The sequence below is a fragment of the Epinephelus lanceolatus genome, chromosome 14 (assembly GCF_041903045.1).
Source record: "Epinephelus lanceolatus isolate andai-2023 chromosome 14, ASM4190304v1, whole genome shotgun sequence".
Taxonomy (NCBI): Eukaryota; Metazoa; Chordata; class Actinopteri; order Perciformes; family Serranidae; genus Epinephelus; species Epinephelus lanceolatus.
The window spans coordinates 19,732,177-19,750,489 of record NC_135747.1 but is presented as its reverse complement, the minus strand read 5'-3'; the positions used below and the strand labels follow the sequence as shown (position 1 = coordinate 19,750,489).

The following is an 18,313-nucleotide window of genomic DNA, read 5'->3' as shown; positions in this document are numbered from 1 at the left end:
ATGTTGTGGGGGATGCTCCTTTGCAGCAGGCTCTGTGAGGTTTGTATGCAGGGAAATTCTAGCAAAATCCCGGAGGAAAAGTTGCTGCAGTCTCTAAGAGAACTCTGATTTGGGCGAGGATTTATTTTCTAGAAAGACAACAACTCCAAACAAAGCCACACAGGAGCGTCTTCAAAACAACAACATTAACGTCCTGCAATGGCCAAGTCAGAGTCATGACCTCAGTCCAAATAAGAATTTGTGGCAGGACTTGAACATTGCGGCTCCCTCACCAGTCCCCATGAAACTTGACAGAGCTTTTGCCATTTTACAAAGAAGAATGGGGACACGCTGCATTGTCTAGATGGCAAAGTTGATACAGACCTATTTACACACACTCAAGGCTGTACCTGCTGCTGAAGGTGCCTCTCTTTTAGTGTAGCTAGTTTACATAGAGATGTAGAAATTTGATTACAGTTGGACATCAGTGTTTTGTCTTTGGATTAATATCAACAATTCAAACACCATTGTGATTCAGTATAGTAAAGCAATGGAATGTGAAAAAGTCAGAGGTTGAATGCTTACAATATGCATTGTTTTGTGAGCAAATACCTTTGTATCTCCTGAGAGATATCAGTGTTTTGAGAGGCTTAAGAAGCAGATGAATACAGTGTTTGTGAGGATTTCCTGACTGTAGGTTTCTTCTGTTTGCTTCCCTCTTGTGCAGAGTAAAATGTCCACTCTAGGAAAAAAAAATATCATCAATCATCATACATTAAGGACACACACACATACACAAGCAAAAGTGAAATCCAACCAAAGTGTAGTCAAAGAACGATCTTACTAGAAACTCTTGAGGGAGCCAGTTTACACCACAGAACAGTTGGGCTCATTGATGCCGTGAATAGAACAGTCTCCAGCGGCCTAATTCACTGCTGCTTTAAACAGCAATGCTAAGTGGTTCAGAGTTTGCCTGGAGAATGGTGCTGATAAAAATGTCTCCTGGCTCTGCCGCAAAGAAGTAAATACAAAGCTTCCACACAGACACTTGGCAATTTGAGAGCCTAGATTTAAAAGAAATGAATCAGCATTTAAGTTCATCGTGAACAAAAGGGGGAGACTTTAATCCATTTGCCACTGTTCTCACAAGGACTGTTTTTTTTCCTTCTGTTTTAATGGAAGAATATAATAATCGTCTTTAGATTTCATTAAACGTTTTCACTAATGCTTCAATTTGTTCTTTCTAATCGTTCATCTTTCGTAGCTCCCACCGCTCTTCGATGGCTGTTTCTTCTTCCTGCTCGGCTCCTTTAAGGCGCCTCCCAGAGACGAGCTCACCAAGCTGCTCCGGGAAGGAGGAGGTCAACTCCTGACCCGGCAGCCCAAGCCCGACAGCGATGTGACGCAGACCCTGAGTGCCGCCGCATACCATGCGCTGCCAGGCTCTGACCAGGCCCTCTGCACGCAGTACATCATCTTTGACCCCCAGGGAGCTCACAAGCCAGCAGTAGTGAGGCGAGGTAAGGTGTGGCGGGCTCCTTCTACCTGGCTTATCGACTGCATCACAGCCTTCCGCCTCCTCCCCGTGCCGGACCCTCAAACATCAGTCTAAACAAGCTTTTCATAAAATCAATAATCATTTTGAGATCTCATTTGTCCTTGAGTATGGTCATCATGTGTTTGTTTGTTTGTTTCAATACACAGTAATTAAGTCCACATGAGTCTTATTAACAATAATGAAACACTGTGACTCTTTAAATCTGAAATTAAAGTGCTAATCTGCACGGTTTGTTGTTTCTTTATTTATATGCAGTGTGATAATGTTTCTCACATGGTGGGTTCTCAAGGTGCTCCTCACTGCTCGGCGCCCCTAGAAAACCTCCACAGGGAGGCGTCCAGGAGGAATCCTTATCAGATGCCACGAACCACCTTAACTGATGAGGTGAGGGAGCAGCAACTTTACTCTGAGCTCCATCCAGTTACCCAGCCTCCTCTCTCTATTTCTTCACAGCCACACTGTGAAGGAAACTAATTCTAGCTGCTTTTATCCTTGATCTGATTGTTTCGGTCATTATCCAAAGCTGCTGGCCAAAGGTAAGGGTTGCAAAGCAGATCTACTGGGAAATTGCTCCCTTTTCACCACAGAACTCCAGTACAATGCTTGCATCACGGCCGGCCTTTGGTCAATCCCACTCTTAAAAGACAAATTAATGCAGTTTTATCTGTCGCACATATCTCTAGTTAATTTGGCATTTTGTTTGTGTCGCGTGTGTCACACTCAGATCAGTTTCTAATGTGTGGTTTTAGAGTGGAAATACATTCCATAATCTGCATAAGTTTACCTGGAAGAGATAATTATCTAATTATCTAATTGAGAATGCCTGTTTGAAACAAATGGAGAGAGTGGGTCCCTGAAAAAGATCGATGGAGATTCAATACAAAGTGTAGCATAGGAATAACAAAGCAATTAATTGTTCCGTCACAGCACTGGCACTTTCTGTGTCCACCTTTTGTGTACACAGGCTCTGTGTGTGTGTGTGTGTGTGTGTGTGTGTGTGTACGTTCCCCCGCCATCAACACTGGCCTGAAGGTATGTGTGCTTTAAGACGTCTTCTACAGGCCATCTCCCAAGATGCCATTTTCAATGGGATTAGTCAGGGATGCACCTAATTGCTATTGATTGCTATGTGCTGCATAAAATTGCTTCCCTTTTCTTGTCCACGGCGGGAGGTGGGAGAAGGCAATTAGTAGTACGGACGAGATAGAAGCACAGACTGACTTGTAATGAAATAGAATGGAGGAATGAACCTGTGAGTAATGCCCTTGAACTCGCTGAGCATTACAAAACCATTAAGCACTGGTATCTTCTTATTTTCTCTTGCACACAGCCCCAGGAAAATACTGTACTTTTTTTTTATTCTGAAGGGTTCTGCTTATAGAAAGCTCACAGTTGCACAAAACAGATGAGATATTCCTCAAATCAGAGGTAAGATATTTCTCAAATCAGAGGTAAGGTTTCCTTAAAATAAAACCGGTTGCCCAAAACACTAATCTTTCTCGAGGTTTCCTTAAAATGTTCACTTGAGTATTAAGCATTTTCTGCTTGGTTGCTTTTGTACTTAAGGCATTTCTACAGTAAGTTAATCATTGCACAAAAGACCTTAGCAACTAAAGTAATGGAAAAAAAAACTTAAGGTACCCCTGACTCTGTCTTAAACACAACATGGCCAAGTTTATGCCATTGTTTTGTATTTGCTGTTATTTGTAAATTAAAAATTGAGCATAGCATTAGTTCAGGCAGGACACAATGTCAAGCTCAGCTCACGTCCCAGCTACATTAGCTGATCTCAAACAGCCCAATCAACTGATGGAGCAGCTGATTGATGGAAGGAAGTCAGCTGATAGATCACATGATTCCTTTCTATGCAACCAACTCTCACTCAGGGCGCCCTATTTAAACTGCTCTGGCCTGCCTACTGTTGCTGCTTCCTCTGCAAGCCGCCTTGCAACCTGCCTCCACCCCAGCTCCTCCTTTTCATGCTGTGTCTGACTTATCAGTGTCATTTCAGTTTGTCATTGATGCTGCTCTGTTCTGTTACCGGGGGCCTTTACTGCTGCTCTCCCTGCCTTTCCATGTAGGCGCATGGAAGGGCAGGGCGGTTTGCTCTTTCAGCCTCAGGCTGGTTTTGTTTGCACGTGGAAGGGCAGACAGGTGTGCTCTCTCCGCCTTATGCTTTCCATGTAGGCGCTTGGAAGAGGCTTTCTCCGTAGGCCTAGGAAAGGCACAGAGGCCCCAGGACAGAGCCATACCACCAAATATAATACTGCAAATGGAAATAAAGTTTTCTTTGACTTCAGTCTTTGTAACGGTATTACATTTAGTATGCTTCCTTTTATAGCATTTCTCCAGAAATAAATTTTCCTCCTCTGACTCTCTTTTCTTTTCTGTTTAACTAAATATAGGAGAACTTTTTGAGATGATAACAAGTATCACAAGTGTGAGTGCAAGCAAACAGTCTCCATGGGAACTGTTTTATTGCTGTAAAATCTCTTTCGATGCAGTAAATGCATTCATTTTTTCATAACAAAGGAAATCTCTTTAAGGAATTCTATGCAACACCCTTATGTAAGTCCTTCAGCCAAGGAGAAATTAAGGTGTTTTGTGCAACTGGCCATGTCTTGGTTCAGCTGATTTTAATTATTGGTTGTTTTTTGTGTGGTTTGAGGACTTGGAAAAAGGCTAAACTCAAGGATATTTGCCCAGCAGCATACTCTAGGGTGCAACTGAATTTGACCGCACAGGCTGTGCTCCCCATACAGTTACATTCAGATGCCAAGAAATGCTGTGCTTTTCACAGTAATGAATTTCACATTTTTCAGTAGATGTTAATGGTGTTTTCATGCCACTGAAAGTAATTACGTCCGCAAGCATCAGTGTAATTCTGAGTGTACCGAAAGAAAGAACATTAGAAAAAGAAATCCACACTCACATTTGCCGAATAACACTTTTCAAGTCTATTTAACAAAATAGTTTTTGTCTGGATGAATAATACACATTTCCTCATTTCTTATGTCTTTTTTTTGTTGTGTTTTACTCCACCTCAGATTTCAGAATACACATTATACGTTTGAAGATATTTACATATGAACAACATGGGGAACACCAAGGGCTGTTTAATTCTTAAAAATGTGGACCTTTTATCTCTTGTACAGCGTAGGGTGAACCTGTGCGAGCATGTGTTCATATACAATCAAAGATGCTCTTAATTTTAAACAAATTTCAAATTTGTTATAGAAATGACACCCTCCTACTTTGGAGCCACGCATGAACAGACCCTTGGTGCCCCAAAAACTAATACAATTGATTGTATAATAACAGTGTTTCTCTCTTCATATTCCAGATAGTACTCTGTTGGTTTTCAGGCACACTTTATGTAACAGTTTTGTTGCTGAAAAAAAAAAGTGACAAAAAGGAAAGATCTTCCATAGTTTCCAGCTACAGTAAATCGGTGTCTCATGGAAAGAGCGAATGGTATACCTTTACAAAATGCCCATGTACAAGCCTGCGGTCTGAATGATCGGAGGACAGATGGAGGTAATCTGAATAGACATTTAGAGACAGACGTAAAGACTCAAGTTTCTTGGCAGAAAATGAACAAAGACAGACTGTGCTGCTGGCCTGTCCTTGAAACTGTGCAGCTTCACGTATTTGCAAGGAGAAATGTAATTTCCCCCCGGTTCACCCAGGCGGAGGCTCTCTGTGAAATGCCTTTTTTTTTTTATTGTGTTTTTAAACACAGCCCATTCTTTCAAACGACACACATAGGAAACTACTATATGTTAATCCATGTGGAGCCTAATTCATCCGGTTTAGTTGTCAATGACAAATATAAAAGTAATTTTCAAGCAGTCAACCCACTTACAGTGGAGAGCAACATGTGCACCAGTACAGTCTGTCTGTTTGCCTATATCTCCCTTACTGGGGTGAAGAACAATTCCTCCAGTTTTCTTTGACTGTACTCGCTGCTTTGAATATATAATTTGCTTGTTTAATTTTATGTCTCTTTTTTGCTTCCCACCAGCAGCCTAGATCACAACTCAGCTCCTTACTGTATGTATGCAGGGACAATTGAGCATGATCTTGGCAGGGCTCAACAATAAGAATTGCCCTGGACGAGGAAAATGCCACACTAGGCCAGTAAATTAGCAACTCACTTGCCCAAACAGGCACGTTGTAAAAAAAAAAAGAATTAAGTAGCAAACAAAAAGAATTATGTAGCACATTTCCTAGCCTTCTCATGTCTGCTGAAAGCTGCAAATGCCCCATATTAATTGGGCACTCACAACAAAAATGGCGGCAAGTAAAGACAAGTTTTATGAGTGAAGCACAAGCACACATTTCGATTATCTTGGACAAAGGAGTTAAAATTCTGATTCATTTCCTTAAATAAAGATTAAACATGGCACTTTTAATCTGTTGTTATTTGATAACTGCTAATAAATACAACAATTTGTTTAAGGGTGAATATAAATTGACTTTGGGCAAGTAGAATTCTGACCCATTTGCCTGACCTGGCAAGAGAAAAAACTGGTTGGTCTGGATGGTTTGACTCTACGTCACCCTCTGCACTCCTACCTTCACTCTTAGCAGCAGCTTGTAGCATGCAAATTAAGGAGACGAGCAGCCATGGCACCCCAGTTTAGTATAACAAATGCAGTGCACCTCGGAGGCGTGGAAGGAAACTGAATCAGAACAACCAAACACGAAAATGAGTTGCAATGTCACATTGTCATTTGGATCAAATTGCCTTGATACTTCTCCCTCTGCCATTTTTGCTGCTTCTCCTCTTACTCCTATAAAAAAAACCAGTGTATTTCTAGATGTGTGAATTCAATCCTGCATTTTTAGCCGTGACTGAACTCTCCGTGTCCTTGCTTGCCTTTGTACCACTAATTCACCCCAGTTTTTAGAGGAATGTCAAAGGGTAAAATAATAACTAGTTCTGGGTAATCCATAATGTTAAACCATTGCGCTGAGGAGTGCAAAGAAAGTAGCACTTAACGCAGACTTGGCTGTTCATACTGTGTGAAGCCAAAGGCCATGCTTTGTGGATCTTATCTGGAACAGTAGCAATAAGGCATCTGTGGCGGCAGCAATGCCTCTGAGCCCTGGCACACTCACTTCAGTCTTTGCTACCCAGTAAAGTAATTCCAATATATTTTTGGATACATGTGCAGCCTGAATAATTATTTGGCATCTGAAGTAATTAAGATGAATGAAGCTCTTTTATTAATCCTAAAATGTCTGGAGCACGGAGGCTGTGATTGATAAACCGTAGATGTCAGTTTTGTTTTATGAGTCTGCGGACCTCAAGCCAGATAGATGAGGACTGTCTTTTCACACTGAGAGACACTAAATCACTGTAGCTTAATGATGAAAATGACCCCGGCTCCATTGTTGCACCTAGGATTGAACCCCACCCACTCTCTTTCAGTTTTGTAATTCCTCCATCAACCATGTGCTGCAGCTTTGGAATATACTGCGCACTATGAGATCCTTCCAAAAATTAGTTTTAGTGCCTTTTACGGTAATATACCTCTTTAGTCATTGGTCTTTATCCTATGTTCATTTCTGTCTCATTACAGAGTGCTGGGAGCTGCTATTAAGCAGCCCATCCATCACCACCCAGGAATAGGGTCTAAAAGGTTAACAGGAACGGATTTTCTGGAAATGGAAAAAATTCCGGTGATGAATGGCACAAGCTTACTGGAATTCACCTTTGAATTAATGACTGGTATTTATCATCTCAAAAATATCGTGTTTTGGGCCCTGTTTGGGTGCTTTTTCTTTCAGACTGGACCACTTGAGGACCACTCTGCTCTGGGAAAATATCAAGGCAATACATTAGCTTGTCTCTATGTTATAGCCCTGACTATACAGCCGCACCACATCCAAAGAGCTGCTCTAAACATATCAGGGAGGGGACGAGCTGAAAATCTATTACATAATCTATAACAGTGGGATAATGTGACAGCTTTGTATCTTAACAAGCCTTAAGGTTTAAGTGCTTCACTGGGTGCCGATCAGCATCCTGAGGCTGTGAGATTGTGGATGAATGGGGTGCTTGTGTATGCTCACATGGACAATGTGCACGTGAATGCTGCTTAAAAGCATTCAGACATATGCAGAATTCCTCCCTTTGTCTGCTGGTTCTCGTGGCGTGTGCCCAGCATGCAGGCTGCGGCAGCGCCAAGCACCCAGCTGGATGATTTATCACAGAATACTCCTTGATTAAGGGAAATTAAAGCAGGCTGCTCTTGGCTCGCTAATTGCTTTGATAACAAGTTCAAGCAGTTAGTTAGCGGGAATATTTCGGAGGATATGGACCTCTGAGAGAAAACAATAACGACAATTAAGCCGGAAGAGGCTGCCCAAAGTTGTTGTTTTGATTCAGTGTTGCAGAATTTTACATCTACCCCTCTCATAGCTGCTTGCTGCCACTGTTCCTGCCTTTCCTCTCTCTACAGCACCAGCTTCCCCTGCCTGTGCTGCTACTATACAGAAACATGACTCAGCCATGGTGTGTTGATCAATAAAATCAGCGTTTTGGCATTTTATAGCAGTTTATAAAATTGACAGTAGCAACATCTAAGTGTTAGAGGTGAGTTCCTGCCATAGCGATAAAAAGTCTTAAAGTCTTATGAAGACACAAACATTTATGTGTGATGTGCATCTTGTAAACAAGCTCTTAGAGTGAAGTCGTGAAACTCGAGCACACCTCTGCAGTGCTTTCACCGTCATCAATCCTCGTATGACAGAAAGAAAAAGTGCCGTTAAGTGTGCTTACGGTTTGTTTTTCCTGCTGTTGGAATATTACAACACCTGCGTGATTGTGACAGACGAGTACAACAAGCAGATGGCATACATACAGAAATCAACATGAGCAATTCAACATTGCTAATGGTTAGGAAAGAGTTCAAGGAGCTTAGAAACTTTGTGTGTGAGAGCAGCGAGTCAAGCAAGTCAACTTCTGAAAATATATAGGACAATTAAAACTGGAGGGTGGAAACAGCCTTGAGACAAGTTCCATCATCTTCTCGGTGGCTAAATTTGTGTTTGTGTGAAGCTTGTGAGAGCATCTCGTCGATGCTATGCTGTCTCAGGTTGCTTAGGAATTGTGCTCCTGCCCTGTCAATCATACAAAATGGTGCAGTAGGCAGGGCCTTGCCTGAGCTTTTCCACCATCCCCAGTGGAGTCTCTCTATGACAACGTCTGGCCGTTGAGGCACTCCCGCCGCAAGCACTGCGCCGGCTTCCACCAGTCTCCGTTGTGGCAGCGGCAGATGGTGCAGTCGTCCACCTTTACTTCAATTCCGGCTGGGATGATCGTTGTTCCAGCAAAGCAATTTGGACCTGCCGCATGGGAAGGGAGGGAAGGGGGAGAAAGACAGGAAAGAAGGAATGAGAACGACAAGAAATGGATGTGGTTCTCCTGAGGGCTTCTCTTTTCGGAGGGGTGGTGGAGTGATGCAGAGAGCTGCAGGGAGTTAGGGGAGTCAGAGCAGACGTACAGATCTTTTCACGGGCATGCACCGATGGGCTTGTTTTTGCAACACTAAAGCGCTTTTGTTAGTCTCCCCTTCTCCCTCGACATGGAGCGCTTTGCATCCTAATGCGCTGCGAGCAGAGAAGCCTGCCAGGCGCTGGCTTGGCAGTACAGAGAGGCTGGAGTACAGAGAGAGAGAGACAGAGGAAGAGAGAGAAAGCTGCTTTGAGAGGCAGTAGGGAGGATGGTGTTAATCACTTCAGTCTGTATGAAAAGGCCACAGAACTCCTTAGCAATTCCTTACATGGTTTCTCTCCACACACACACACACACACACTCACACACTCTGTACCGACTTCCAAAACAATAAAGAACTTAGATGAAATTTGACGTCTGATTTATCCTTGAAACACTGTAGGATTGTGTGGATCCCTTTTTGTTGATAAAATTCCTTTAATTCTAAAACGTGTTTGATTGTGTACCATTGGAACACCTCATACCCGTGTATTTGATCATCTCGGCAGATAGGCAGATTAAGCCTGGGTACATTCTAGGATCTGTGCTCGAGGAAGCTGAAAACAGTGTTACCTTTGCGGGAATGCGGTGCATTCATTATTGGTAAATACCACATGAAATTATTATGTCTAATTTGTTTCTCTCCATCTCGGGGTGAATCGAGGCGGAGCGCATCTTCCTCTACTTCTTGAGACAGCACAGTCAGAAGGTGCCAGGAATTCTTAAGAGTTTTAATCATGTAGATGAAGCAATCAGCAGCTCAATTGGTGTGACGGTGACTTTGGATTGCTCTGAGCATTCAGGTCTGTAAAACCTGCCGGATTCAAGACTCTACGAGTGGTCATAAAAAACTCATATGTCTCATAACTCTTGGAGACACAGTAGCTTTCACGGCTAATTTTCACGGACGTCTTAGTGTCCCACTGAATTTGATTTAGGACAGGCTAACCTGATGCTAGCAATGTAACTGTGAAACTGTACAGTTAGTTGACCCGAAGAGCCTGGTTACACAGGGTACATTTGGGGACACGGGCCAGCTGCATGCAGATCGGCACAATTACTCAACTTGTGCACAGCAGAGGCCTTTTTTTTACAGAAGACATTTTGACATGTCACAGTAGGAAAGGCACAGGTGTAATTATTGAAATTAATGATAGCTCGACTCCATTTAGCTGCTTTGATTTCAGGGTCCTGGTGTTGTGCATGCTGGCTCACTGTCACACTGTACTTACTGGGACAGATCTGTGTTATTAGTAACACCTGCGCCTTTCTCACTAGTCAAAATAAATGCTGTGAGAAAAGCCTATTGGTTTTTTAATGACAATATCAGGCAACTAGAAGGACACGATTAAGGTTAGGTACAGATCACGGTCTTGGTTAAATATTGAAAGTCACAGTGACTCAAAGCCAAAGACAGGTCACACTGACTTTTTAAATACTTAACCAAGACCATGACTTTTAAAAGCCTAAACACAGCGGTGGGAGAATCATTCAGCAATGTTGTAAAAACACTCCACTACAAGTCCTATATGATGTTTTTTTCAATGAACTGCTGCATTCTTTTTGTGATTTAATCTGTCGCAATGCTTCATATTCTATAGGATCGCCATATGTTTGTAGCGTTGCTGTCCTGTGGGAACCACGCATCTCTGAAAAAGTCCACTTTTCCTGAACTCAGAAAAACAAGCGTTTTCCAACTGATCCAAGGGGGGTTGTTAATAGTTTATTTAGCTTAAAGGAGCTCTATACAAAATTCAGAGTGTATCTATGATTCAGAGGTTGTCTGCACGCCACATGGCTCTCAACAAGGAGGTGGCTAAGCTGGCGGCAAGCAGCTGATGGTGCTAACAGCGTAAACAATGCTAACAACAGCAACAGTGCTTACAGAGCTAACGGCAGTGTTGGGCAGTAGCGTCACTAAATGTAGCGGCATTACGAATTTAACGGCACTTCTCAGTAGCGTGGTGGTAACATCACTACTTTCTGAGTCAAATAGCTTTTTTTTTTTAACTAGTATCGCAGTTGTGTCCACAAAAGTCAAAAGCACTTTTTCCCAGGAAAAGCTCTGAAGTGTATTTTTTCCTGCAGAGGTCTAGCTAAAAGTAAGGATAATAACACTGAGGGTTAAGTGATGTGACCAGCGCTACACCGAGGCACGTTGACGAGGGAAGCACTTCCGTATGACATCACTTACTAATCCTCAAGGTTATTCTGCTTGTTGCTTTGCTATTGCGTTTTCTTTGGAAGACCCGCCCTACTCTGCCTCTGATTGGCTACATTGCACTGTGTATATATTTAGTGGATTTGCAGTGGACACTAGAGAAATAGATTAAGTAGTTCCTAGTTGGAGTATTAAGTAGGAAGATAGGGGACAGAGAGTGACTTACTGATGTCACCTGTTATTTGCAGGATATGTTCATGTTCTAATGTCCCCAAAAAAGAAAAGTTTTAATTTAGGTCATTTATTTTTCTTGTTTATTATACTGTCTTTTATTTATCATGGCGTTATTGACTGAAAAATATATTTTGGAGTTATGTTTTTGAATTACTGACAGAGCCAGCCAGCCTACTGAAAGAGGCCAAGACAGAGAAATGTATTGAATAGGAAGAGGAGAGAGAAAGACAGAGTGCAATAGGCCGACTGATGATGTCATGTTATTGGAGGACATGTTCAAATGTCAAAAGGTCTTCAACAAAAAAAAAAAGTAAGTAATTTAAGCCTGTTATTTTATAATAAACAGTTTAAGTGAACATTTTTTCCCTTCCTATTTGTTTGGCTGACACCTTTGTCTTATCACTGTGGTAACGCTGATTTGACATGCAGGCTACTTTTGCCATTTTCTGGTAGCTTAGCTTGCTACATTTATATGAGGGTAGCTTAAATGTATGGAACTTCATTTTGATGTAGAGTAATTGTTAGCTTAGTTTACTACATTTTCCAAGTAGCTTGCCCAACACTGGCTAACAGTGTTAACCGGGCAGGTGGGTGCTACATTTCTGCAGCAACACTGTACCAATATCAGCGGTAAGTGCTGTATGAGGGCAATGCAGCGTTGAGGTGATTAGCTAGCCAGTGGGAAACCAACATGGGACTCACATGCACTAACATGCACGTGTGACCGAACCATCTACCGCGACATAGAACAGAGAAGTTTGTATTACAGCATACTCAGAGGTAAAGTGACCTCATTCTCTCCTCAGGACATCATTACTTCACTATATCTTTACATAGAGAATAGTTGTTTGCTGCTATATTAATGCTCACAATATTGTATAGAGCTCTTTAAAGAAGTAAGATAAATTTCTCAATCCCTAAAGGAACACTTAATCACTCAGTTCGTCAGAAAAATTCAAAATAAAAATGGTTTCATTAGAAAAGAAGGGTAAGAAAAATGTCACCAGAAAAGTAAGCTGTTGGACAAATGTAGTGCAGTAAAAACATACAGTATTTGCATCTGAGATGTAGTGGAGCAGAAGTACAAAGTTCCATAGAATGGTAATACTTTAGTACAGTTACCCTGAACTTGTATTTAAGTACTACTTCAACTTAAAGGAAAGGGACAACCAGCCTATTTGAAGAACAATTAATCACCTAACAGGTAAATACAGAAGCATTACATTATTAAACAGCATTGTTGCTTAACTTAAAATGTTAACTGTACTGGTATTAGTCTATGCACATTCATTTTTAACATTAAGTAAAATACAAAAAGCTAAATCTATCAGTATGTGATTCACTAACTCTCATATTTACACAGTTTCCACTAGACAATGTACCAAAACAGCATACAGAAAATCCTGAAATTCAGTTAGCTTTTGGTTCGGCGTGCCACCCCAAGAATCTCACTGACCTTATCTGACCAACCTTGGAGCTGCCACTGTGCAGGGGGCCATAAACATCCATGTGACACTGACAAAAGGAGGTGTCGGCTACCTAGTATCCCCATCTTTTGCCTCAGCATTGATGAGTCCCATGCTCTATTCGGACCTGATAAAAGCCCTTTGATCTGAGCTTAGAGGAGACATTGAGAACGCTTGCCAAGTCTTAACTCTCATTGATCTGCCTCCGGACAGCTGGCACAGGTTACAGGACAAACTCGGTAGAGGTTGATGAGGGAAGAGGGTGACTGGTTTTGGCTGCCAAGTGTGATTGTTTATAGCTGGATAGACTAGGAGTCACAAGGACAAAGTTTCAGCTACCTGTCACCGCTCGAAGGACACACTGTCACCTGTCTGAGCCTGTGATCGATTCATGGCCAATAAAATTTAGGAAATTCAGAAAATGTTTGTCCTGTGTCAAAACTGTCTCGGCACATCATACTTCCCATCACTGCGGCTTTAAGAGTGAATGCATATCAGTGCTTATTACTGTCTATTTGGCTCAAATTTGATTTTAGCTCTTGCCTAGAGGTTAGAAATTCATTCACACATCCTTCATTTCACAAAAAACCCAGCTTGTCCATAGATTATGTCAGTCTGACTATGTGACTTAACTGTAGCCAGCTCTGTGGCACTGCTACTGTATGATATGTCTGTTAAAAAAAACCCACAATGACAGTCTTCAGACAGATAAGCAGATCTAAAAATGGTTTAATCCTATCATAGTGAGGAAACGCTGGCCATTTTCACACTACTTCTCATTATCATTTTCTTCATGAGAATTATATAATTATGTGTATCCCCTGATAAATTTACAGTATATAATTCTTGATAAAGATTAGAGCTGAATCAGTCAGACTCGATGAACGTGGTTCTCAGAGATAAGTGCTCCCACTGGCTGACTAGTCCATTGTGCTGCCTTCTGCTCTCTGTTGCTGTTTTCAGGGTGAAACACCAAGAAGCAGATGAGCTAAAAAGCTACGTCGCAATAATGGAAAGCTTTGACAAAAGGCTGGCAGCCATAAGCATTGATCTGGTGATTTGCTGGTCAAAAGACATCCGCACATCAAGGTTGCAACCAGAATACATTTAGTTGGAAAGTTTTTTAAGAGGCTGAAATGTAGTTAGGACCTGCCTTTGATTAAGATATAGTCATTACTCTTGTTAAAAAAATGTTCACTAATAAACCACATTTAGCCTCATTTTAACCAAAGTATCAAGACATGATTTAACCTCCATATCACCAACTCACTAATTAATGGGTGCTAATTAACCACCTCAATAACATTTCTGCCCTTAGCAATCAGGTCAGCTACTGATCATTCTGATTAGTTTTGAAATTTAAACATTGCTGAAGCTTTTCTTTAACTATGTCAGAATGAGTGGGATCACCCAGCCTTTTTACCTGTGCTGGAACACTGATAATGCAGTGTGGGGATATGACAGCTGAACTTCCTACGCAGTACAGTTTGTCAGCAGATGCAACAGCCTCTTCAACCACGACGCTGTGTCTCATGTGAGTAACCCGGCAGACATACAGTCATCCATATGCTGTATATTTCATTGTCTCTGGGTCTGGACAGTAAGTAAAATTTTGTGAGATGAGCACAAGCTCTAAAATGCATATTTTGTTTCGGACACATGTTCCTTCAAGAGCAGATTAAGCTAGACACAAGAGAAAAGGGTCATGCCCCATCGGCCTCAGCTGTAATTAGTTCTTAGTATAATATATATCCTAAGGGAATATGTTGGCAGAAATGGAATATAATTTATTACCAGAATTTGCCCGTTAAAAACCTCTTGAACAATGAATACTGAAGGAATTCTAACCAGAAGAAGTTTCAACTGGTTGCAATTCTGCAATCCTTACTGTCAGACACTGTTTGAGAGTAACTGCTCAGCCAATATTTGTGGTTAATAAATGAGCTCAAAAATGGGCCCTATATGGGATTGTCCATGGGTTCCATAATGGTCCCATGCCAAATGCCTCCATCGGTGGGTTTACCCAAATGGGCCCCACATGGGTAATGCTATGGCTACCTGGGTACCAAGAGGATATAGGCCCAAAATGGGCATCTTATCCTGGACCCACTTGGGTAAAACCACCCATGTGGGCAATAGGCATGAGGACATTGTGAAACCCTTGGACAATCCAATATCGGGCCCCTTTTTCAGCTCATTTACTAACCACATGGGGCCCACATACAAATGGTGACTGGGTAGTTACATGTAACAGAGTTATGCAACTAAAATACAAAATAAATGTGACTGTAATCTAACTAGTGATCTGTAACCTATAATATTTCAAAAGTAACCTACCCAGCACTGCTGCTAGATGCCACTAAATCTCCCTAAATCTTACACACTGTTAGTTTAATACATGAAACATTATTTAGAGATACATTTACCAACCAATTCATAAACTGCTGTATTTGCTTCAGCTATTAACACAACCTGCAAGAGTACATCAAATTCATCATGAATGTCAAACAAAAATGAGTTTAAATAGATTTGAGTTCCTCAATTTAAAACAATGATCTACTTTTTACTGTGCTACATTTGTCAATTATGCCTTTGCTACAACTGGTAGATTAATTAATGGGTGTGATCGTAAATCCAATCCGACTGTCGACACTAAAATGAGAATTAAGTTAAGCACATTCACTGCGCTGTTTGTGCCAGAGTGCCCATTACTTTAAAGGTCATCATAACAAACTTTGCACCGCGATGCCGAATGCATTTCCACAAATACCATTTGATTTAAATGATGAATGGTCGTCAGAAGACGATGAAGGGAAGGAAAGAGGCCTGTAACGTCACTGCAAACGGTGTATGCATTCATACATGAGCTGATGTCGCAGTTGTACTGTCTGATCCAGCCGTTAACTCACACATGCCACCAAAGCACCTGCCAACAGACTCGGCGGTCACGTGTAGACCAAGAAAGGATCAAGCTAGTGTGCAGGAATGTTTGAGTTGCTTGGCAACTGTCCAGTTGTGATAATATTTGTGTTGGGGGAGCCAAATAAATTATAAGAAACATAAGCTGTTGTCGCTTATTATTATTAACTTATAAGTGGCACTTGAACTGTTGTGTAAAGCAATATCATACCCCAGGGATGCGTGATTTTGCCAAGTAGGACATGCTCCTGGATCAACATCCCACATCACATTCAAGAACCAACATTGCAATCAACCAATCACAGCCCTCTGACATCATCAGCGTGCTGCTCCTGTGCTTCTTTCAAAATCCCTTTGTGCTTCTTCAGAGCTACAGAGCTACTTAACAAAAACTGTATGAGCTACTGCAGTGTTAGCAAGCTAGCTTCCTCACTAGGTTGGCTATGCTAGTGGGTAAACTTGCCAATAGACTAGAATGTTAGTGAGTTAGCTTGCTAACTATATGCTATGCTAACAAGTAGCCTAAGGATACTGTCATTTTGCATTTGCAAAGACCTGTGAAGCACACATTTTCCCTTCTTTTTAACCCTGCATAATTTGTTGAGATTAATCTAGGGAAATCATTGCCATGTTGATTCTGGATAACCTGTTTATGTTAATTCAGGACTATCATCACCATGGTGACTCTGAATAATTTGGTTATATTGATCCAGGACCACCATTGCCATGTTTATCCTGAATAGAATCACTGATGTTGGTATTGACATACAATCAGCATGATGATGATGGTCTTAAATAAACCTGACCAAATCAATCCAGGATTAACATGAAGAAAGGGAGGGAAAAGGTGTTTATCGCTGGAACTTGAAACTGAAAAACGCTAACGTTATTATTCTCACTCTTTTTTAGTGAACAATATTCTAGCCTAATGGCAAGCTTATCTGTTAGCACAGCCGACCCATTCAGCAAGCTAACTCACTAACATTTTAGCCTATTAGCATAGCTTACCTAGTTAGCAAGATATTTTGCTAATATTCTAGCCTATTGACAAGGTCACTTGTTAGCATAGCCTACCTACTTAGAGAACTATTTTGCTAATATTCTAGTCTATTGCAAAGCTTACTTGTTAGCACAGCATACGTACTTAGCAAGACAGCTCGCTAATATTCTCATCTATTGGTAAGTTTACTCATTAGCATAGCCAACCTAGTTAGCAAGCTAACTTGCAAACCCTATACTAGCTTACAAGATTTTTATTTATTGTTACTGAGGATTTTGTTCAACTGTACATTACTAACTTCAATTTGCAAAACTAGCTTAGCACTGAAGAAGCACAAAGGACACTGATGATATCAGAGGGCTGTGATTGGTTGATTGCAATGTTGGTCCAGGAACACGATGTGGGATGCTGATCCAGGAGCATCCTACTTGGCAAAATCATTTTGTGTCCTTAGGGAATGCTGTTGTACTGAGTATGAGCACGGTTGTGACTTTTTTTTTTTTTATTAGCCTACCTGCTGTTCTTCATTTAAAAAAAAATGTTTTATCAAAAAATGCTGTTTTTATAATTATTTATAATTTCATTATTTTGCACTAGCTTGCCCTCCCTAAAAATATTAGAATGGAAAGTAACTTTGAGTAATTTATCAACCAGGTACTTTTTTACTTTCACTTGAGTAAGTTTTTCAGATGATAAATTTATATTTTACTTGAGCAATTTTTTTTATTGTCGTAATTGTACTTTTCCTTGACTATAGAGTTTTAGTACTTTACCCACCACTGCCTGTAAGTAGCAAACTGTTTGTTATAGGCTAGGCTGAGATTAAGCTGCAGACGACAGTCTGACTTTGTGACGACTGCAGCAGCCTTCTACTCCAGCTAACTATCCATCAGTTGTATCACCAGCATCATTAATCAATGACACACTGACAGAGAATATTCACTCTGGATTCTTCATTTTTGTTGTCAATCTGTTACACAATTTAGCTCTTTGGCATTTTCCTGCCTCCCTCTTTATTTGACAGAATGATTTTTATCCCCTAAAAATGCAATTGTGCCTTAACGACTAGTGCTTGATGATGCAATGCTGGTCTGGTCGTTACCTGCTTAACATCATCATGTTAGCACTGCCATTGCAAGCATGTTAGCAGGCTAACATTAGCTGTGATTCTAGCATCACTGTCTTATTATATTACCTGTAATATTATAAAAGCCTGTGACTTGTGTTAGGTGACCCTAACTGGCCTGGGGTTAAACAGACACTACAATCACAACACTAAATGCACATAGGAGAAGGTTTTTTTTTTTAGGAAATGTATTTATTTTAACGTGAACCACAATTATTTTCCTAACCTTAACCAAGGAATCCCTTTCTGGCACAGAGCCCCACAGAAAAACTTGGCCCAATAGCACACCAAACTATGAAGTGTTGCTATTCATGTCCATATTTTACTTTATAATCATTCCCTTGTGAGAGAACTCATTGATATTTT

General features: G+C 41.0%; 2 protein-coding genes across 5 annotated transcripts in view; one reads left to right on the top strand and one right to left on the bottom strand.

Moving 5' to 3' along the window:
- The window catches only part of bard1 (BRCA1 associated RING domain 1), a 33,534-nt gene extending 31,771 nt beyond the window's left edge, over window positions 1-1,763 (top strand). The window contains exon 11 of the mRNA XM_033616226.2: window positions 1,244-1,763. Coding sequence (XP_033472117.2) covers window positions 1,244-1,591 — 348 coding nt within the window. The 3' untranslated portion in view covers window positions 1,592-1,763. The remainder of the gene's footprint in view (window positions 1-1,243) is intronic.
- Window positions 1,764-4,470: 2,707 nt separating this feature from the next.
- The window catches only part of vwc2l (von Willebrand factor C domain containing 2 like), a 35,959-nt gene continuing 22,116 nt past the window's right edge, over window positions 4,471-18,313 (bottom strand). For all 4 annotated transcript variants that reach the window (XM_033612700.2, XM_078174436.1, XM_033612708.2 and 1 more), the window contains one exon: window positions 4,471-8,893. In XM_033612700.2, the coding sequence (XP_033468591.1) occupies window positions 8,742-8,893 (152 nt within the window). In that variant the 3' untranslated portion in view covers window positions 4,471-8,741. The remainder of the gene's footprint in view (window positions 8,894-18,313) is intronic.